We start from the raw sequence: 22,116 nt of genomic DNA, 5'->3' as shown, positions 1-22,116 counted from the left end.
TTACAGACTTCTGTCAGCCCTTCGGAAGGTTGCCCTGCCTCCCGGAAGGAGGTCATTTGTTTTCTTATCTCGTGTCTGGCTCCCAGACCTGGGCAGTGCGGGCCTCCTCCCCTCATCAACTCTGGGCGTTTGGCTCTGGCCTGCTGCCTTCTCCAATTCGACAAGTTCAAGCAAGGTCAGACTCTGCAGCCGACCTAGCGTTGCGGTGCTCAAAGCCCAGCTCGGGAGCTCGCTCTCCTTCTGAACCAGTCGTGGCCGAGGCCCGTGCGCGTACGTGTGCATGCGCTCCTTGCAGCAAGCAGCTCATTTAGGCCTAATCGGTGGCTGGACCTGTAGAAATTCAGCTGGAGGAAGTGAGAGGATGCAGAGAAGTGTGTGCCCGAGGAGGGAGCAGAGATGCGAGACCATCTTAGCAGGAAGGCATAGGGCTGAGAGCTCGAAGAGTCTCTGTGCAAAAGCTGAGCTCAGCTTGAGCACCTAGGAAGGGAGAGCCCAAAGGGGACCCCGGCATTGTGATCTGATGGAAACTCCCCTGGCCCTGACCTCAAGACCAGCTGGGTTTGGATCTTAATATTATAGGCAGGGTTGCTTAGTGGTTAGGACCAGGGCTGCCTGAGCCAAGCTGGATTTGAATGACAGCTCTGCTGCTTGCTACTGGTGTAACTGTAGGCTTCCCCTTCCACACCAGTGAGGAATAGCACAGCTACGTTAGGCTGGAAGAAGGTGGCTTGAGGTAGTAACAGAGCTGAGCTTGACAGCTGGGAGGATCGTAGCCAGTTACTTATGATCTCTGGGACTCAGTTTCCACAGTCTGTAAAATGGAGACAATGGTGGTTCCCAGCCAGATTGTTGAGAAAGACATCAAGGACTGTCTGAGCCAGGCCTGGTTGGTAGAAAAGACTCAGGAAATAGGAGCCTGTGTTGTGGCCATCTTCTTGTTATACAGATAGTCCCCAACTCGATGATTCTTTGGACCTTACAGTGACACACAAACATGGTATATGCTATGACTTTTGATCTTTTGTTTCTTCCAGGGCTAGTAATATACACATACATAGTATTTATTCTTTTTTTGGTGGGGGGAGGAGCGAGGCTTGAACTCAGGGCCAAGGCATTCTCTCTTAGCTTTGTCAGTCAAGGCTGGCACTCTACCACTTGAGTTATGTCTCCATTGTGGCTTTTTGCTAGTTTAATTGTAAATAAGAGTCTCACACACTTCTCTGCCCAGGCTCCCTTCAAACTATGATCCCCAGATCTCAGCCTCCTGCGTAGCTAGGATTCTAGGCATGAGCTACCAGCGCCCAGCTATGGTTTGTTGATTTTTTTCCTTGATGCTAGCAGTCTGGTTAAGCCACAGGTCCCAGGCAGCTGGGCCATCGTGGGAAGCACAACTGATACTCTACAGCATGCCACGCTGCTGTATGCTCAATAGCTTAGGTGGATTGAATGCATTGTCCACCTGCAGTAATGTCAACTGTTGATGGCCCTAACCCTCTCAGGAGTTGAGAATCATTTGTGCTTCCAAGTGGGCTGTGCCAGACCTTAATTTCTGCTTCCTTCCCTTCCTTTGCTCAGCTAGCATTTTAAGACAAGCTGGAGATGCTGAAAATCCAATGCTGCCTTTCTCTGGGCAGCAGAGACCTGGATGCTTCCCTGGGCATGTGGGAAGCTATGCTCGCAGCCTTTTTCCCTGCCAGGAGAAAGGCCAGCAGTACTGTCTCCGCTGGGGCTAGCCACATTAGCATTCCACAAGTGGCCTCCAGGAGCAGTCCCTTAGCTTGTTTTACTCAATGCTGATACTCTTACCACTTGAGTCATAGATCCACATCCAGCTTTTTGGTAGTTAATTGGAGATGAGAGTCTTACAGACTTTCCTGCCCAGGCTGGCTTTCAACTTTGATCCTCAGGTCTCAGCCTCCTAGGTAATAAGGAGTACAGGTGTGCGCCACAGGTGCCCAGCTTCACACATCTATGTATAAAATTGGTGTCCACGATTGTTTACGCCATCTGTGGTTGTTATGAAGATTCAGTGAATCAGTGTTGAATGAAACTTCCCTTCGCTGGGCTCTTGTGTTTCTGGTTGTACAGTTAGGTAGTGGGTCCAGATCTTCTGAAGATGGTGGGTATTAAAGGATTTCAGGCGCTGCCATATGCGGATGTGAATTCTGCTTCTTCCACTACCCCATGTGACAGGCTGTGTGACCTTGAGTAAGTGATTTAATTCCTCTTGGGTTTTGCTTTTATTTGTTTAAGGGAAATGATGAGAGCTGCATGATTAATGCTAATTAATATCCAAGTTCAAAAACCCAGAGTGTTTAGCACTTTATTGGTCCTCAGTCATTGAGAGCAATTAATCAGACATTGGAAACACTGCAGAGTGGAGTCCTCTGTTGAGGGAGAAATAGTCTTGATTCCCAAGACCCAGTTCAGATTCAAAATCAGTTCTGAAAAAATAAAACGTTCTGACTTCACAGAATAAGGAAAAGAGGGAAAGAAAGACAAGAGGCAGAAGGAATAGAGGGACTGATTCCTGTTTTTCTGATGAGATATAAACCCACAACGAAGCCTGGAGTTGCATTTTCTTTTTTTCTTTTTTTTTTTTGCCTGTCATGGGCTTGAACTCTGGGCCTGGGTGCTGTCCCTTAGCTCTTCAGCTCAAGGCTAGCACTCTACTACTTGAGCCACAGCACCACTTCCGGCCTTTTCTGCTTATGTGGTGCTGAGGAACCCAGGGCCTCATGCATGCAAGGCCAGCACTCTACCACTGAGCCACCTTCCCAGCCCCTGGAATGGTGTTTTGTAAGTAGCGTCACATGAAGCAGGGCATCTCTGTTTAGGAAAGATGCCAGCCTCTTGTTGCCTACCACTAAATGTCCCTGCAACTCCCTGTCCCCAGCACACTCTGTTCCCACGAGGGAAACCCGAAATCTGGAACATTGTGACTTCCCATAGATTTTATGATGTGGCTTTGTTGAAGAGGGGAACAGTAGGAAAACAAGGATGTGAGACCCGCACAGGTATGTCCAGATTCACATCTCCCAGGGATACCGTGGCTGGGTTTACATAACAACATCAGCACACACACATTGTGGGGTTTCTTTGGTAAGAGTGATGGAGCAGAGCCTTCTCAACTCTGATTCTGGAAATGGTTGGGTCCAGATTTCCAGTCAAGTAGGTAGGCCTGGAGGCCCCAGCTTTGGGAGACTCAGCTGCTCTCCCTGGAGGTGGGAAGTTGATCCTCCCATAAGTCATACGGACCCAAGTCAAGGGTTGAGATTCAAGGCAGAGATTGGACACTGGTGTCTCATTGGATCACTGGGAGCTGGTAAAATACAGAGGCCAGCAGGCCAAAGGAAAGGCGGGGCTTTGGGCCACAACCAGCCAACCAGCCCTTGGCTGCTTGAAGATTTCATTTGCCAAAGTTGTACCTGAGAAGAGCTGTCAGAGAGAGAGACAAAGACAGAGACAGAGACAGAGACAGAGACAGAGATAGACAGATTGACTGATTGGCAGACCCTGCCATGATGAGGGAGTGTGGAGGTGTATTTACCTTCAGGAGAGGGATCTCATCGAGACAGACGGACATCTATCCAGATTTGAGCACCTCTGGCCTCTGTTGGAAATGATAAAACAATCTTCGTCAGCATAGACACAATGTATTGTAAGGTAAATCAACATGACTAAAAGTCACCATAGATTTGTGTTTTATTTTCCTGAAGGGCCTCTCATGAGCAGAATTCACAGAGGGGCCTAAGAGGGGCCGCTGAGCCCCAGACTTCAGGGCCCCTAGGGCTTCCATGTTGATGGTAGACATGGCCTTCGGGTGAGGTGTGGAGAAGTCAGAGGCCAGCTTGTGTGATTGCTGGACAACCCCAGCCTGGCTGCCCGGGGTGCTGCGTGTGAGTCCTATGAATACATCAGCCCTGTGGCTGCTTGGTAGATAACTCAGGAGGATCTATTGAGTGCTTTCATTCATTCAATGCAAGTGTTTATGAGCTCTCCTTTGGACTCTGTTTTGGCATTTCTCTATGTGAATATACTTTGCACGGGAGGTGATTGCAAATGTTGAGAAGACTCTCACCTGTCTTTTTGTTTTTTTAGGCGGTGTCCTGACACCACGGCTGGGCACACACAGGGGTCCACAGGGTTGGGAAGAAGGGTGGTAGCTCAGCACAGCCAGGCCTGCGTGCGTGGTTCTGACTTCCTCCAAGGCAGAGCATGCTTGTGTGTGTGTGTGTGCGTGTGTGTGTGTGTGTGTGCACGTGCGTGCGTGCGTGTGGTGGGAATGGAGCCCAGTGCATGGGAGGCCCAAGGGGTCTGTATCTGAACCGAGCTGACTGCGTGCCAGGAAGTTTGGCATCGCTTTACAACGCTGTGTCACTTAAAGTGACACAGGCGGGCGCCCCCAGCCTCTCCAGAGACTCTTCTGTCTTTGCTCATCAATATATGGATAACGTTCAGGCCAGGTTTCCCCATGCATTTTTAAACTTCCTACTACCCAAATGCTGGTTCCTCATGGAGGAGGGGGAAGTGTTGTTTTAGCACGCGTGGAGAAGAAGATGGAGTGAGGGAGAGTTGATGAGTGCGGTGAGGTGGGGGGAAGGCGTCACCGAGGCATGAAGTCGGGTATTTTCTCAGTGATGTCGTTTTGGTTGGGCTAAAGCTGTGACGTGTCAGAGCCTGACACCTGGCTGATTAAATGGGCATTTCGACTAAGGAAGAGCTACTGTCTTTAGAATAATTGTGCAGTTCATCTTCTCGAAACAGGCGAAGTTAGTTGAACTTGGGGCCTGTTACTTTAAACAAGTTCTTTCAACAATTGAAAGAACAAATCCTTCCTCGCACAGGGGATTTCAGTTCACACCGTTGGTTTGTAAGTATTGTGACTCTTGATCAATATCACCCCCCTTTTTTGTATCATTTCCCCCAGTCTCTCCCAACCCTATCCAGGCCCTCAGATAATCACAAGTCATTATGAATGTCCTGCTATGTGCTGAGTACTGTTCTATGTACTTAAGACACCTCAGTGGACAGATCACATGGTGGCTCTTATCGCCTTGTAGCTGGCGATACATGCAATGAACAAAAGAGCATGTGGAATATGGAACGAGGGATCTGAAGTGGCAGATGGTGGCCCTTTGGGGGACTGAGAGGGTGACATTGGAGCAAGGGCCCATGGGAGGTGAGAGGTGAAATCGGCGTGTGTCTGCAAGAGCACTGGGGGCTCAGTCCTTGGAATTCCTCTTCTTTCTTTGTTTGCTAAGAAATAGCAGAGAGCATTCCTTCTCTAGATGTACCATTGGAGGGAATGCAGGCACCAGCCTGTGCGGTACTGCGACCCTGAGCCTGAGACTTGTGTAAGAAAGACATTTTCACCCCTGGGAAGCACTTCCATGGGGTGGGCGGGAGAGGGCGGAACTGTTCTGTACCTTGTGACTGGTTGCAGGATGTGTTAACATTCGCAGAGCTGTATATCCCAAAAGTCCATTTCCCAGTACAGTCACTGGACAAATATTTGAAAAGCACTCTATCTAGCTTTTTGCTCTGCTCAAAAGACCTGTGATGCAGGCAGGCAAGGTCATCGCCGGTCTGGTAGATGAAGAACCTGCCGCTCAGCTGCCAGGGTCAGAGTTGGGTCTGCAATTCAGGCCCATTCCAAGGCTACCACAGTGCCTCCCAAACTAAGGTATCTGTGTGGCCAGACTTCCTGCTGCCTAGAAAACAGCCAGGATGACAGCCACAGCTTCCCGGGTCCCAGGCACTCCTCCAGATCCTTAGCAGTGTTAAAATACTAAGTCGCTTAGTGTTAAAGATCTATACCCTTCTCAGGACCTTAGCTTTTTCACTCAGTGCTTGCCTTATATCACTTGATTCACAGCTCCTCTTGCAGCTCATTTTTGTTGTTGTTGTTTGCTGGTTAATTAGACAGCCTTAATCTCCAATGAACTGGTGTCAAACTGTGATCCTCAGATCTAGCCTCCTGAATAGCTAGGATTATAGGCTTAAACCACCTATGCACGGTTGAATAGAACCTTTAGACCTTTTTAGAGAATAACAGTCTCTTCCCTTGTAACTCTCGTGATGCTCCAAATTCTACCAACAGAATCAGTTTGTTAGATTTCAAAGCCCAAGTAGGAAGATTGCTTCGAGACCTTATGCCTCATACCTACAGCTCTGGAGAGCTGTTTTAATAGGGGTGATGTCTTTGAATTCCCATCTCTTATGTCTGAGTCTCCATTGAATTTGCACTTCAAATGACAAGATCCTACCAAGAGGTCTGGTCTGTGGGATGAGGTCTTAGAAGAAGCCCAAAATGAGGAAGGTGGATTTGAGAAGAGGTCCAGCAATCAAAGACAAAACTCACCACCGTCTCAAACATCCTGCATACACAGGCACATTCCCCTGGTGAATTGCTCAGTGAAAACCATACCATGTGTGCCTTCACAGAGAAGAGAATTAAACTGAGGAGAATCAGGGAATCTCTGAGCCGGAATGACTCGGAGTAGCAAGTGAAGCCAGCACTAACTTGAAGGTGTAAAGGAAGGAAGCCTCTGTGTCTATAAGATACTTGAGTGGAGACAGCTACTTTCCAGACCGGGCTGGTCAGTGGCTCATCTTTCCTTCAGGCATCTGATGCTAGTCTGCGACGACTCTCATTCTTGCGGGGAGCCTACACATGGCTGCAAATCCTGTGGTCCTCTGCTCTGTATTTGATTGCTGTCTCCTGGCACTACATCCAAGTCTGAGCTGTGGTTTAGCCTTTTCCTTGGTTGTTTTTAGTCATCCAAGCTTGCCAGGTTGCGGTGGTGGGGTTTTTTGTTGTTGTTATTGTTGTGTTGATCTGACCACATCTGCCCTCTAGTGGCCAATGTGTGGGCAGCATGAGTTGCCTATCTAGCTGGCTGCCAGGGTCTGTTTCTGGGTGACTTTCTGTCCTTCCTGTCCTCTGGCCTTCCTCACCAGAGTCCCTCCCATTAGCATTATGTCTCAAGATCTGATTAAATTTGGCATGGAAGGGATGTCCAGTGTCCTGGTGCCCAAGAGGAAAAGAAGAGGAAAATACGTGGGAAATGACAGAATCCAACTCCTTTCACACCTACAACCCAAGGGACTGCAACAGCCTTCTAATTTATGTCTGGCTACTTCCAGATGCAATCCTCTCTCATGCAGGGGCATATGTTTGAACACACCCAAGGGTGCCAGGCACTGGTGGCTTAGGCTTATTATAATTGTAACTGTTCAGGTGACTGAGATCTGAGGATCACGGTTTGAAGCCAGGTCATGCAGGAAAGTCCATGAGAATCTTAGTTTCCAGTGAAAAGTGAGACATGGAGATATTACTTAAGTGGTAGATAGTACCAGCCTTTAGGGAAAAAGCCAACTGAGAGCACGAAGCCCTGAGTTCAAGCCCCACAACTAGCATAAAACAAACAAACAAAAAGATACTCCACACTATCTTGAGTGTTAAGATCTGAATTAGAGGACTCCCTTTGATCTTATTTATTCTTGTTTTCTGTCGATCATGGGGCTTGAACTCTGGGTCTGGGCACTGTCCCTCTGCTCTTCAGCTCAAGGCTAGCGCTCTACCACTGGAGCCACAGCACCACTTCTGGTTTTCTGGTGGTTTATTGGAGTTAAGAGTCTCACGGTCTTTCCTGCCTGGGCTTGCACTGGACCTCGATCCTCAGATCTCAGCCTCCTGAATAGCTAGGATTATAGGCATGAGCCACCGGCGCCCAGCTGATCTTACTTATTTTAAAGCCACAACAATATATGTGCTATAAGAACAGAAAATGTACCAATAAACTATAAAAATCATAGAAAATTCTGAACATATAAATAAATGAAAAAAAATGGATGGTAGTTAGAGGTTTAGGGATGTGATTACATACCCACAAGGTAATCACTGCTAATATGTTGATTTATTTCTAAGTTTGGTTGTTTCAACTTTTACATGAATGCCATTACCCCGCACCCACAATTTTGTGTCATGATGTTTTTTGTTGTCACAACACATTTTTTTCCTGTTGCTAAGTGCTCCTTTAGGTCATAGGTTCACTGATCGACTACACTATCCTATGGCTGAATGTTCACTACTTTTAAAATAGCATTTGGCTGCTATGCAAATGGACTGTGATCAACATATTTGTGCACCTGTGGCTTTTTCCCGTAATTCAGATTCTTTTCCCAAGGACGGAATTCCAGCAAATGGAAATTGTAGCTTACGAGATATGTTTCTAAGGCTGATTGCCAACTTTCTTTCCAAAGGGATGTCCTAATTTATATTGCCACCAGCAGCGGATGGGGTGGAGGGGAGGGAAATGCTTTAGCTATTTGCTCTTAAAGGGGAAGAGGTCATTTCCACTAATGGACTTCTTGGCTGGTTTCCAACAGGTAAGCAAATTCCACTACGGCTGACGAAATTCCTGATGCTGCTCTGGTCCAAGGCCTATCACTCCCTTTAACCAGCAACTGTCTTGGGAAGTTCAACCATACACATCGGAGGAAGGAGCCATCCCCACTGAACCGCAGCCATGAATTTCCTCAGGCGGCGTCTCTCCGACAGCAGCTTCGTGGCCAACCTGCCCAATGGCTACATGACCGACCTGCAGCGCCCAGAGAGCTCCACCAGCTCCCCCGCCTCCCCGGCCATGGAGAGGAGGCACCCCCAGCCCCTGGCAGCCTCCTTCTCCTCCCCCGGGTCCAGCCTCTTCAGCTCCTTCTCCAGTGCCATGAAGCAGGGTCCTGTGGGGCTGGCGGAGCCCCCCACGCCCTCCACACCCATGGTCCAAAGACCCAGGGTCCTGTTGGTGATTGATGACGCTCACACAGACTGGTAAGCCGGGATGGACGCACGCCACTCCCAGGGCAGAGTTGAGACAAGGCTTGTCTCTTCTCTTCGGGGAAACAGGGGAGAGCTTGTGTGCTTTCAGAAACTGGCCACAGAGAAGGAAGTTAACTTGTACCAAGCTGACAGTCACCCGTTGTACCCCGTTCTCCACGAGCTTAACCTTGCCAGCTTAAAAGCCAGTAGCTCTGCAAACCAGAAAATGTATTTGAAGTCCTGTGGGCAGCAAAGCCCAGCCAGAAAGTTGAAATTGGACACTGGTGGCTCACGCCTGTAATCCCAGTTACTCAGGAGGCTGAGATCTGAGGATCATGGTTTGAAGCCATCCTAGGCAGAAAGTCTATAAGACTTATTTCCAATTAATCTACCAATTAAGTGGTAGAGTGCTAGCCTTGAGGGAAAAATCTGAGGGACAGTGTCAGGCCATGAGTTCAAGCCCATGACCAACAAGAAAGAAGGAAAGAAGAGAGAGAGAGAAGGAACAAAAAGAAAGAAAAGGAAGGGAGGAAGGGGGAGAGAGAGGGAGGGAGGGAGAAAGAGAAAAAGGGAGAGATAGAGAAAGGGAAGGAGAAAAGGAAATGAAAGTTGAACCCGGGCTATGATAGTCCATCCTATATACCCACTCAAGTGACAGGTTGCGAGTGTGTCAGTGTGTTTGATGTGGATGCTAGCAGACTGATGCTGGTGGCTCATGCCTATAATTCTAGATACTCATGAGGCTAAGATCTGCGGATTGTGGTTCAAAGCCAGCCTGTAAGACCAATCTTTAAGATTCGTATCTCTAATCAAGTGGCAAAAAGCTGGAAGTGGAGGTGTGGCTCAAGTGGTAGAGCATTAGTCTTGGTAAAAAAAAAAAAAAAAAGCTAAGTAAGAGTGTTCAAGCCCCAGTACCAACACACACACACACACACACACACACACACACACACACATGCATGCATGTGCACGCACGCGCACACACACACACACAAATCCAAACATGGCAGGTACCTATAAGCCATGTTACCTTTCAAAAGGGGTGGGGGGAAATGTTGAACACTAGTGGCTCACACCTGTAACCCTAGCTACTCAGGAGGCTGAGATCTAAGGATCACAGTTTGAAGCCAGCCTGGGCAGGAAAGTCCCTGAGACTCTTATCTCCAGTTAACCCCTCAAAAACCAGAAGTGGTGCTGTGGCTCAAAGTGATAGAATGCTAGCCTTGAGCAGAAGAGCTCAGGGACAGTGCCTAGGTCCTGAGTTCAAGCCCCACAACTGTGACAAACTTCAGTCTGACATACAGCGGGTAATGTTGCCCCATAAAGCTCTTTTGGTCTCAGCCTTCCCCTAACTCCTCCCACAATGAGGTAGAGAGACATCAACACAGGCTTGCTGGGAAGTCCTCATCCCAAATCCTCCGGGTTGGCTCCCTGAGCGTGGACTGCTGTCCCGGAGGCTCCACAGCCTATCCAAGACACCCAAGGCGGGCGCAAGTGACATGCTCTCCAGCCTCTGGGACAGCATTTCCAGATGGCACGTTCTACAGGCAAAGGCCTGGCCACGTGCCGAGCTCTTTGCAACAGCCATTCGACTGGTGATCGGTACACAGTGCAGCCCGTGCGCTCAGGTGTGCCGCTCTCCTGCGGCAGCTGAAGATAGAATCCCCATGCAGGGGCCCGGCCGCACTGCACCCAGGGCAGAGGAGGGCGTGGATAGAAGCAGAGGATTCTGAGCGTAGGCCCGTGCCCAGCCCTTGGGGCTGCAGGCCACGCATGTGTGCATCTCTGGAAGGCTGATGCTATGTAGTGCCTGCACAGATGAGCACTTCTAGATCCTCTGGTGTTCACTCATGTCCATCTGTCAAAGTTAACTCTGTGAATACAACTGAGTTAGGTCCGGGATTGAACTTATGCTCAATGGAGTAGCTGATTGTTGATAATGCATTCTCCGTATAGAGTTCACGTTAAGTGTATGTTCAGGAGACTTGGACACCAGGCTCCCTTTTCTAAGCAATCGCTGTGACTTCACCTGTCACTGCTGTCCTGTGATTGCGGTGGGGTGCTCCAGGGTGCTTGTTGTGAAGCTTGGTTCTAGTATGTTAGGTGTTCCTATAAAGCTCAAGCCTCAGGATCGGTGCTTAGTGCTTAGTGTCTGCAGAGGTGTTGGTTTGGATATTAGATCCCCTCTCCTGGATAGTTCTGCTGTCCAGTACCTAAATGGCCACATGGCCCTTCTATTTATCTTCAGCCTGACATCTGGCTTTGCCTTGGGACAGCTCTGTGCTGCCTACGTTCTTTCTGGCTCAGCTATTTGTCTGGAAAGATGCTTCCTGTGTGTGGGGCGGGGGGAGAGAAAGGGTGAATACATAGTGGAGGGCAAGGGGGTTTGCAGTGGTTGAGAATAAGCCATTAGCTCAGATGTCACCCTCAAATCCCATCTCTACCCGCAGAGCAGGGCTATGACTTCTGTGAAGTTCAGTACCTACCTCAGAGTTCACTTGTGCAAGTAGTGTTACTATCTTTGTTAATACCGAAGTGCTTACTGTGTGCTACTAAGTGCTACTCTGCAGACATCAGGGGCTGTTTAAGTGTGTGGGGGTATCTTTGCAAACAGTTCAGACCCTTTCTATGTGACATTAGTCATTCATCTCGACAGAGATCCCCTGCTAAACATGTTTATGCGATATCTTCATGCCCAGTACTGGGCAGACTGGATGGTTTGTCCCATAGTGCTAGGGTTCTCGTTGGTCATCCTAGCCTGCTAGCTTCCAGGTGGATGATACTGGATCTTCTTTCTCTCTGCGTCTGCCCACGTGGCATGTGGCGCAGGGGCAGTGGATGAAGTTGGAACGCATCTGTGGCCCCAGCCGAAGTGACACTCACATGTTAACCTTGGTGTCCGGTTTCTTCAATCCACAAGGAGAGTCAGAGTGTACATTTTAAGCTGATAGGGACCTGATGTTGACCAGAAGACTCTCGATGCATCTGGGTCACGTAGCATGCACCCGATACGTTAACTAGCTCTTGAGAACAGAAACCTTTGGTTTAAGATATTCTTCTTGCTCCTTCCATGGGTAAAAAGGGAGGAAAGAGACTGAGACTTATAACCTCACCCGGAGTTGCATCTCCATTCATTGGGTGTTTGTGACAGAGACTTTCTTCCACACACCTATCAGCCTCCGATACAGAAATCCACGCTAGAGTCTTCGTGAACATGAGCTGGCTAACCTCTCTGGCTTTTAGTACATTTCCAATGTTCTCCAAAGTGAAGCTGGCTTCCTTGGAATCTCCATCTTGTCGAGTGTGGTAGTACACACCTGTAATCTTTAAGTGAGGGAGGCTTAAAGCAGGAGGATTAAGAGTTTGAGAGTCTGAACTGGATAGTTAGATCTTGCCTCTCAAGGAAAAAGGGAAAAAGAAAGGGGAAGGAGGAGGGGGAGGAGGAGAAAAAGAAAAACACGCTCCGTTTTGCCTGCAGAATTCCCCAAACAGGCCTAACCTGCGCGACCCAAAGTGGCCAGCAGGTGGCAGGCCAGCCTCATGGTCCCTGGGACCAGCCTTGGCAGAGCTGGACAACCTCATGTCAGCTGATCCACACTCTGCGAACTGCCTCCCTCCAGATAGGAGGAAGTTGGTAGAGAGGGAGGAAACCAGCTGGGCTGGCACTGTCCCTTCTTACCTGGCTTTCCCCTGTGGGATGATAATGAAGGGAGGCCATCCGTGGTCTGCTCTGAGAGTGATGGACACCCCTCCCCTGCCCCCCCCCGGGATAGCGTGACCCCCTCTTCTACCATCCTCAGCCCCAAACACTGCTCAGTCCCCCCGTCCCCCCCCCCCCCCCCCCCGCCGCTGCTGGTCCTGAAGTTGCCTCTGCACTCATTGGGGGCTGGGAATGGATACTGTCTACCGTAGACCCGCCAGCTTCCCATACAAGTCCATAGTAGTGTCATCATGAACTTGGGCCTGGCCCCCAGTCCTGCAGCTTTGGGGCTTCCTAGTGGGCAGGGAGAGAGTGTCGGGAGTTCACCCCCAGCAGGCAGATTCTCCAAACTGAATCTCGTGGGGGCCCCCAAAGGATCCTCTGACACCCAGCCAGTGTCCTCCTCGCTGGGAAACTGAGGCTTCCACTGCCACCTCCGCTGGAAGGAGGACCTGCGGCTGAGCATGTTGGGAGGGTGCCCAGCACCTGTCCCCAAGGCTTTCTCAGAGGTGACACTGGCCAGGGCAGGGGTGTTTGGGGGCTTGGGGGTGCTCCACCAAGGCCCTGGCTAGTGGTACACCAGCTCCGATGATGGGACCTGGAGGCCCCAGGCCTCTGAGCTCTGTGGCCTCCAGCCTCCAGTTTCCAGAGTTCACCTCCTGATCACCTTCCGTGGTAGCCGCCTCTCCTCCCCACCCCCAGGTGTTACCGCTACCCAGAATCCCTTTCCCTATCTTGTTCACCTGGCCAATTCCTAGGTACCCTGCAAAGCTGTTTGGATATCGCTTCCTCTGTGAAGCGTTCGGGGATGCACACAGCGCTCCTCTCCGCTTGAACACACTGCGGCATTCTGGTGTGTATCTCCCCACATTTATTATAATTCCCCCTGGCAGGGACAAGGGCTGCCTTTGACTGGTCTTTGTATCCCTGGTGCTCAACACACGGAACACACTTCACCAGCACAGGCCTCTGCCTGTACCCCAGACAAATCAGAAGAAGGTTTAGGGGTCCCACGGGCCTGTAACTGCCTTACCTGAAGGGTCAGCACAGAAGAAGAAGTTCTGTTTCTGTGAAATCTTGATTCTTTATCGAGATGCTTGAGATACTGTAATCTGAATATTTGAGTTTTTTTTTTAATTTTAAGAAGGGGAAGGATAATTTTGCTATTGGCTATAGCATATACCAGAATCCCAGATTTGATTTTCAAAGTCAAAGCTTTTCACTTGAGCTGGGTGCCAGTGGCTCACGCCTGTAATCTTAGCTACTCAGGAGGCAGAGATCTGAGGATCGCGGCTTGAAGACAGTCCAGGCCGGAAAGTCCATGAGACTCTTATCTCTCCAATTGACTATCAAAAAACACTGGAAATGGCTGTGGCTCAAAGTGATAGAGCACCAGCCTTGAGTGAAAGAGCTCAGAGACAGCGCCCAGGTCCTGAGTTCAAGCCCAGGACCCACAAAACCAAAAACAAACCTTTAACGGGATTTGTGTGTTTATTTCCACTTGTTTTTTAGAAAAAGGACCATACCAGGCGGGTTGGGCACTTCCCTGCTGGCTGCCTCTCCTAGCAGGTCTCTGGAGCCTGGCTGGGCTGGTGAACAGAGGCTCTGGGGACAGGTAGAGCAGCTCAGCCTTTGTCCCAAGCCCCATTCCAGTGGCTCTCTTCTTTCACGTGACTGTGCCCTGGTTCCCAGGGTGCCTGCTCCACCCAGATCATTTGTCACCTTCCCTTCAGTTCCTCCCTTCCCTATGGCTTCCGGTTTTCATGAAAGATGCCACCCATCGTTTGACCCTGGCCTCCGCCATCGTCTGTCGAGTCTGGAGGCTGTCAGAGGTCACCGGCTCAAGGAAGTGCAGCTAATGATGCCCACAGATAAACACCCGTGCCCGTGTGCTCCCGGGCACCCCAAACACAGTTATGGTGGAGGATGGCCATGGCTCCTCCATCCCTAGCAACCCACCCAGTCCTCCCCAGCACCTCTGCAGCCCCGTGCCTCGATCAGGGTGGATAATGGGTGGGCTGTGATTTGGGAAGTAGCGCATTGCTGGTGATGACAAGCCTGGCTGTGTGACCCCAAAACCCAGCAAGGAGCTGGTGTGCCAGTCCCATTTGTCACAGCAGGGGCATCTACACGGCAGGAGCCGGCAGACACTGTACCACTTGAGCCCCAGGCCACTTCTGGTTTTCTGAGTGGTTTATTAGAGATAAGAGTCTCACAGACTTTCCTGCCCCAGCTGGCTTTGAACGGTGATCCTCAGATCTCAGCCTCCTGAGTAGCTAGGATGACAGGCGTGAGCCGCCATGCCTGGCTACCATTTTATTGTTTTTAAATGATCTCTGGGTGGTTGTACAAAGGGATTTCAAGCCATCATATCAGCTTCTGAGTTTAAGCACTAAAGTGGCTCAGGCAAGGCTTTTTCTTTCAGTTCCTTCCCCTGCTCTGATATGAAGGAATGTGATCTCGGAGCAGGTCAGAATGTTCCCCGAGAGACCTAAACAGGCAAGGAAGATAAAATGTAAAGCTTGGAGAGTGGGCAGGCAGCAGAGCGAAGTTAAAGTCCCAGCTCTACCACGCCTCATCGCTGTGGTCTTGACTAAATTGCTTTATTGTTCTGTGCCTCAGTTTCCTTGTGTGTTATTTCTGGGGATCCCCTACTTTCTCCCATGCTGGAAACTCAAAGACTCTGTGATTTTATTTATTTAGTTAGTTCGTTGTAGGGCTTGAACTCACGTCCTGGGTGCTGTCCTGAGCCTCTTTGTGCTCAAGGCTAGCACTCCATCACTTCAACCATAGCGCCACTTCTGGTTTTTGAGTGGTTTGATGGAGATAAGAGTCTCACAGGGACTTTTCTGCCCTGGCTGGCTTTGAACCATGATCCTCAGATCTCAGCCTCCTGAGTAGCTAGGATGACAGGCAGGAGCCACTGGCGCCCAGCGTCTAGTCTCCTCTTTAAAGGCCAAAACTGCTTCAAGCTGTTTTGACCAGAGTCATGAAGATCCTATGCCACCTTAGAACCCGGCTGAGGCCTGGTAGGACCTTTGGCTTCCATCCTCTCCACCTGTGGGTGGGGTTAGGGTCAGAGAAAGTGACAGATATGAACTCAAAGCAGAGGCTTAAGGGTGTCCCATGGCCCATGCTGGGCACTGGTGGCTCATACCTGTAATTCTAGCTACTCAGGAGACAGATCTGTAGATTGTGGTTCAAAGCCAGCTTGAGCAGAATAGTCTAAGAGACTATTTTAACCAGCAAAAAAGCTAGACTGGAGATATGGCTCAAGTGGCAGAGTTTCAGTCATGGGCCAAAAGCTGAACAAGAGTATAAGACCCCCAGTAATAGCACACGGACATACACAGAAAGACAGACAGACAGACAGACAGACAGACACACACACACACACACACACACACACACACACACACACACACACACACACACACACACACACATACATACATACACACTCACTACAGGACACCAGTTAATACTTAATGAATGAGTATAAGTAAATCCCATGCGATACTGGAGATAGAGTTATATACAACATTACTTGCTGCCCAACTGAAATTTGAATTTAACAGGGTGTCCTGTATTTTAGCTTTTGGAGAATGGTAATGAGAGAGACTCTGCAAACAGCACCCAAATAGTCTGGCCCTTATGCTGCCTTGCTTGCTGGCTGGGGAGCCAAACTGAGTCCCAGGATTGACTCGCACCGCAGCAGCTTTCCCTCCCTGTGAGCAGGAGGAGCATCTCTCCCCAGCAGGGAGGGGCCAAGGCTCAGTGGCCAATCATGAGCTAGACTGCCAGGTACCCTGAGCTCTGGTCCCTGCTCTCTACCTCTCTGAGTTCTGTGACCTTGGGCAAGTCCAACCGCCTGGGAACCTGGCCGGCCTCAGCCGTACAGCAGGTCCAGCAAAGATGGTTCGTAAAGGGTCATTGTGCACATTAAAGACAATGGCACGGGTGGCATTGCTCTGTGGCTTAGCCTGACATAATAGGCCCTGAAATGGTAACTGTTATTAACGATTAATTGCAGTTCCTAATTGCTGGTGACTATAATAGTGCTGGAAGCCAGGGGGCTTCGAAGGGAAGCCGCCTCTTGGCAGACCTCTACGCTGACTTGCTGAGCTCTGCGGGGGGAGGGGGACCCAGATCCTGGCAGGCTGGCAGACGCTGGCTGAGATGCCACCGGGGTTCTAAGTCTATCCCTTGCCCCTGGAGTCAGGGGAGAGGCTTAGAGAGGAGACACACAGCTCTCTGTTGAGACACTTGGCTCTGGGGAACCAACTGCTCACCCCTCTCCCTGCTCCTAAGACTCTCCTCCTGCTTGGGTGGGGGAACTGTTGGGGGGCGTGGGGGAGGGCCTCATGAAAGACGATGGTCACCTTCCTACTTGATTCCTCCCTTGACCCAGACATGCCACCCAGCTCTACCTGAAGTGGCTTTTGGACCTCTGGACACTGTCCCGGCCGCTCCTGCCCCTCCCTCCAGAGTGCCCAGTGCCTGGGGGTGGGGGAGGGGCTGGGCATTCCCCAGCGTCCTGCCCGGTTGCCTGGAGACCGCGCCGTTTTCCCAGGCCCCGGGCCCCTTTTATGAGGGAGACAATGTGCGCACACAGTGAGGGCCTTGTGTGGCACCCAAGCCCCGAGCCCTTTGACTTGAGGAATTTTTCAAGTGCTGACCCCTCTTCGTGAGGTTTTCGCGCCGTCCAATCCAAGGGCCCGGTGCCCTGTTGCTTCCTACCCAGATCCCTGGGGGAAACAGAGAAGGGTTGTTACCCTCGCTCGGCTAGAATCTTGGGGGAGAGCTTCACCCTCCAAACTGGAAGGAGAGTATGGAGAAGATTCTGGTGGATGCTGCTTTGTCCTGAATTCCTCTCTCCTCAATCTCCTTCTAAAGACCTTGGCTGAGCTCTGGGATCTTGGGGATAGGGGGCATGTGTCCTTCTCTGGGCCTGTGTTTTTTTTTTTTCCACATTACGTACCAATGAGGATGGAGAGAGATTGTGGTCCCCAAAAAGGTTGTTTCCATCAGAAGGACATTCCGAGGGTCAGGTACCACTCTCCACCTGCTGTGTTGGATAGTTTTCTTTGTCAGGAAAAGAAACAAGACTTTGGTTAACTTAGGCAAAATTGGGATTTCTTGGTAATATGTGGGGAAGCTCCTAGAAGCTAAGAGAAATGTGATGACTGGAGTTCCAGAAAGATTAGGCCCCAGGGCCCCTCTAAAAGGTATCTGGAGCCTGGCGCCGGTGGCTCATGCCTGTAATCCTAGCTATTCAGGAGGCTGAGATCTGAAGTTCACTGTTCGAAGCCAGCCTGGCCAGAAAAGTCCCCATGAGACTCTTATCTCCAGTTAATCACTTTAAAACAGAAAGTGGCACTGTGGCTCCAGTGGTAGAGTGCTCGACTTGAGCAAAAGAGACAGCACCCAGGCTGTGAGTTCAAACACCACAACCAATTAAAAAAAAAAAAAGGTATCTGGGAGCAGGAATTCATGCACAGTGTCTACACAAATCAGCCTGTATACTTCTATCTTTGTTTCTCTGTGCTGGAAAACAAATTCTTGGAGGAGAGGGAGAAGCCTATTGGGGACCACTTCTTGTTCTTGGGTTACTGAGACACAGTCCCACCAAGACTGAAATGCACATACAACTGGAAGAGTTACTCTCCAAAGAAAGGAAGGATACAAGACAGGCTAAGCACAATGTTAAAATCAGAATATACAGAGTGGAGTCAGGAAACGGCTTTTTTTCTTTGTTGAGCCACAGCTCCACTTCCAGGTTTGTTTGTTTGTCTGTTTGTTTTGGAAGTTGATTGGAGATAAAGGTCTCATGGACTATCCAGCCCAGGCTGGCTTTGAACCATGCTCCTCAGATCTCAGCTTCCTGAGTCGCTGGGATTATAGAGGTGAGCCATTGGTACCTAGCCTGAACCGGCTTTAGCAAACAAACAAAGTGATGAAGAACCCAGTTTAGAAGCCACTCATCTAGAGGACTTGTTTCATGTGGAACTGAGACCAGACAGGAAAGAAAGATGGCAGCACAATTGAGCTCCATCAGCTGAGATCAACTGGCCAAGATCACATGGTGAGGGAATGGGGACTCCATCACTTGCTTGTTCAAGCCCAGCTTGAACAGCTACTCATCTGGGAGGAGTAAGACGGAAGGAGCTCAGTCCACAGGGGAGGAGAGAACGTAAAGGAGGCTCCCACCCGTAGCTTTTCACGTTCTCATCTCTACCTTGCAGTTAGTGACTTTGAATGGGCCAGCCTGGCTCTTCTCAGAAGAGTTCAGCTGCTTCGATTGTGAGTCCTGTCTCTTCCCCCGAGTTCTGGCTCAGGCACTCTGACTGACCTTCTTTCGAAGGAGTCCTCCGAGCCCTGGGTCTTCTTGAGCAATAGTAACTCTGGAGCCAGAGTTTCTCCAGGCTCCATGCCGCCTGAGTTAAAGCCTGGCCCGGGGGGAAGACGGAGGCAGGTCTCTGGGCAGATGCCAGCCTCATTACAGAATGTCTCTCCCCAGGGCCTGTGGAAGCCTGCCTCTGACATGTTCCTGGCAGGAGAGAGGCATTCGTGAGGGCAGGAGAAGGGATGGAGCTTCCTGTCTCCTCTCCTGACCTCCTACCCTGGCTTTGCAGAATGGAGAGGGCTGTGGGTTTCCTGGAGATTTGCCGTGAGCTCGGTGCCTCTGCAGAATGGGCTTAGCTAAATGAGTTTGCCTGAGCAGCTTGCTCAAAGGACACAAGCCATTCCGCTAGTGGAGGAGCAGATGGAAGCGAAAGAGCACAGGTGCAGAGAAATACTTCCCTACGATGAGGAAAATCAGCTCGGTGACAGATGGTGTCTGCCACTTGTTTTCAACTGAAGAGAGATGACTGGGAATGGCGGGGGGGGACTGCACTGGGTGTGAGGGCTCATGATCTCTGGGGGCTGTTTTGTTCAGTGCAATTTCAAGGGCCTAGTGGAAATCTGAGCACATACTAGAGGAAGGGCAGATGGAAGAGTGGATGGATGGATAGATGGATGATGGATGAGTAGATGGGTGGATACATGAGTGGATGGATGAGTAGATGGATGAGTGGATGGATGAGTGGATGGATGAGTGGATGATGGATAGGTGGATGGAAGAATATGTGTGCATCCATATGTTTGGGTGGTGGATAGGTGGATATGTGAATGGATGCTGTGTGGGAGGATGGATGGGAATATATATGATGTATTGATGGATAGATATGTTGATGTATGTATAGGAGAATAGATGGATGCATGCGTGGATGTTTGAGAGGAAGAATGAATAAACAGAAATGGATGGACACATAATGTCCTCAGCCTTCTTGCCCTTCTGACCTTGACCAGTCCCCTGCCTTTCTACATCCAATGCACATCATTCTCGGAGTCCTTTTATCATCCCTCTTAGACCATCACAAACTCTTTTTCCGAATGATCAGGCATTAGTTACTTGGATTATACCTTTCAGTGTCTCACCTCTCTGGCGGGCATTTCTCCAGGTTGGGCTGGGTAGATAGAAGTTCAGTGAACACTTGCTGAAGGGAATGGTTTTTCCTTTTGGAGCATGTGAAATCGATGACTTCTTGAAGTCTCTAGAAACAAGGGTGACAATGTTGTGTCTTCAGACGGGAAGGCACAAAGACAGGGACCTGATATTTTAGCCAGTTTTCTACAGTCAGTTGCTGTGGATGCTGATGACTCTATTTACCCTCAAAGTCTGAGGGAGCTGCTGGTATTCAAGAAAAACAACGATGACAAAGTCAGGGCGGGCTAGGCACAAGCAGATGCTGCCATCGTTCTTCTCTTGGAGAGAGATGATCTGTCATTTCTCCAGGCACAATACGGCTGACCCCTGGCCTTCTCCCCTTCTGGTGAAGGTTAGGGGGGAGACAGATGACCACATGTCAGCGGCATCAGACCCGTGCATCCTTGTGCAGTCCCTACAATAAGGAATCTGGGACTCAGGAGATGGATGTTGGCTTGAGGCACACTAGGAAATTCATAAAAGAGGTGGAGGTGAGCTGGGTCTCTCTCGAAGAGCAGCTAGCCCGCCTACTTCTTTCGCAGAGAAGGTGACCTCCACCCCACATAGAATCTTCCTGGCCCCTCCGTCCTGAAGAGAGCGTGGCCAAGGCTCTGCTGCCTTGATTGCATGTACAGGATGGATTTTATTTTTTGAGGCTGGCTGGGGCACAGGTGGTCCCGTTTGTGTTCATTCTCTTTCTTCTGCTCCTGCTGTAGCTGCTAAAGAACCCGGTACCCACGCCTCATAAATCTCTCTCACACATCACATCCCACCACCCCAAACCTAGGGATTTCCCACCCTAGGCCATCCCAGTTTATAATATTCTCCTTCCTGGTGCCTCTCTGATGTGGCAGTAAAATATGAGGCCACCCACAGAGATAGAAGCCTGGAAGGATCCACAGCTCCCCACCCCCTTTGCAAGACTACAGAGTTGACAGACTGGCCAAGGTGTTCAGGAGGTTGGGGGGCCTGCGGGGGGGGGTCTCCTTAAGAGAACGGACATATTAGGGCACAAAGAAGAGGCAGCTGATGTTAGACCAAGCCTGTGGTCACAGCAGAGACCATCTGTTTTGCCTGAGGTCAAACAGCCAGTCAATTACTGAGGCGGCAACCCCAGCCCCCAAGGCATCTAGAATTCCACACCACCCTTCCCTTACGCTCTGCCAGACAGAGCTGTTCAGAGGCAGCTCCAGCTCCAGCCTGAATGAACCCCCTCCCTCCCACCCCCACCACACCAGGCGAGGAGGCAGCAGTCTGTGTGGCCCATCAGGAGACAGACTTCTGACTCACAGCCAGGCAGAGGGGGATGCAGACCGCCTGACCCTCACCTCAGCCTGCCAGGCCTTGCAGCAAACATTCCAGAGATGGGCAAAAACCCGCGTTTCTGCTGGAAGGTGAGGCCTCATCAAGACCAGCAGTGCTTGAGCGGTATTAGTGTAATGCAGGGCGCCCTGGGCTACAGATTAGGTTCAAGTTCAAGATTGCTGGTCATTGTGCAGGCCGGACACAAAGCAATGATTTCCCCCCCAGCCCCATACGGTAATAGGTGTCAATTTGTAAGCGTATTACAACAGTCTACCAGTAGATGGCAGTACAGGGAGTCTATGGCTGAGGAAGACAGACATCCTTATGAATGTCAATGGAGCCAGTCAATGGACAGACTCATCAAGCATGGTCAGTGTGCCCTGACTGGGTACTGGGCATGAAGAGCTCACAGGTTAGATGTTTGTGGGCAAGGGGACAGAGGATGAATGTGTAATCACGCGGTAGAGAGGGGTTATAATGGCTGTAAGTGTAATGTGCTGGAAGCTGCGGAAGGACACTGCACCCAGCCAGCCACACCACACTGCCCAGGCAGACAAAGCGGGTGCCACCCATGAGTTTGTTGGAACGTTGGAAAGAGGGTTGGGTAAAGAAGAGATGTAAACATCCTACGCGGAGAGGATGGCGCGTGCAAAGGCTTGGCCGTATAACCTCAAAGGGATCACAGGAGGTTGGGTAGGTCTGTGAAATGGAAGAAAGCCAGTGATGGGTGGTGTGTATGTGTGTGTGGGGGTCATC

General features: G+C 50.2%; 1 protein-coding gene across 2 annotated transcripts in view; it reads left to right on the top strand.

Annotated features, from left to right (window-relative positions):
* Syn3 (synapsin III) overlaps nt 1–22,116 on the top strand; it is a 398,594-nt gene that overhangs the window by 21,037 nt on the left and 355,441 nt on the right. For both annotated transcript variants that reach the window (XM_070014421.1, XM_070014420.1), the window contains exon 2: nt 8,395–8,836. In XM_070014421.1, the coding sequence (XP_069870522.1) occupies nt 8,535–8,836 (302 nt within the window). In that variant the 5' untranslated portion in view covers nt 8,395–8,534. The remainder of the gene's footprint in view (nt 1–8,394; nt 8,837–22,116) is intronic.

The sequence above is a fragment of the Dipodomys merriami genome, unplaced genomic scaffold (genome assembly GCF_024711535.1).
Source record: "Dipodomys merriami isolate MVZ:Mamm:240054 unplaced genomic scaffold, mDipMer1.0.p SCAF_97, whole genome shotgun sequence".
Lineage (NCBI taxonomy): Eukaryota > Metazoa > Chordata > Mammalia > Rodentia > Heteromyidae > Dipodomys > Dipodomys merriami.
Note: the sequence above shows the minus strand (reverse complement) of the source record. Positions and strands in the feature narration are given on the sequence as shown.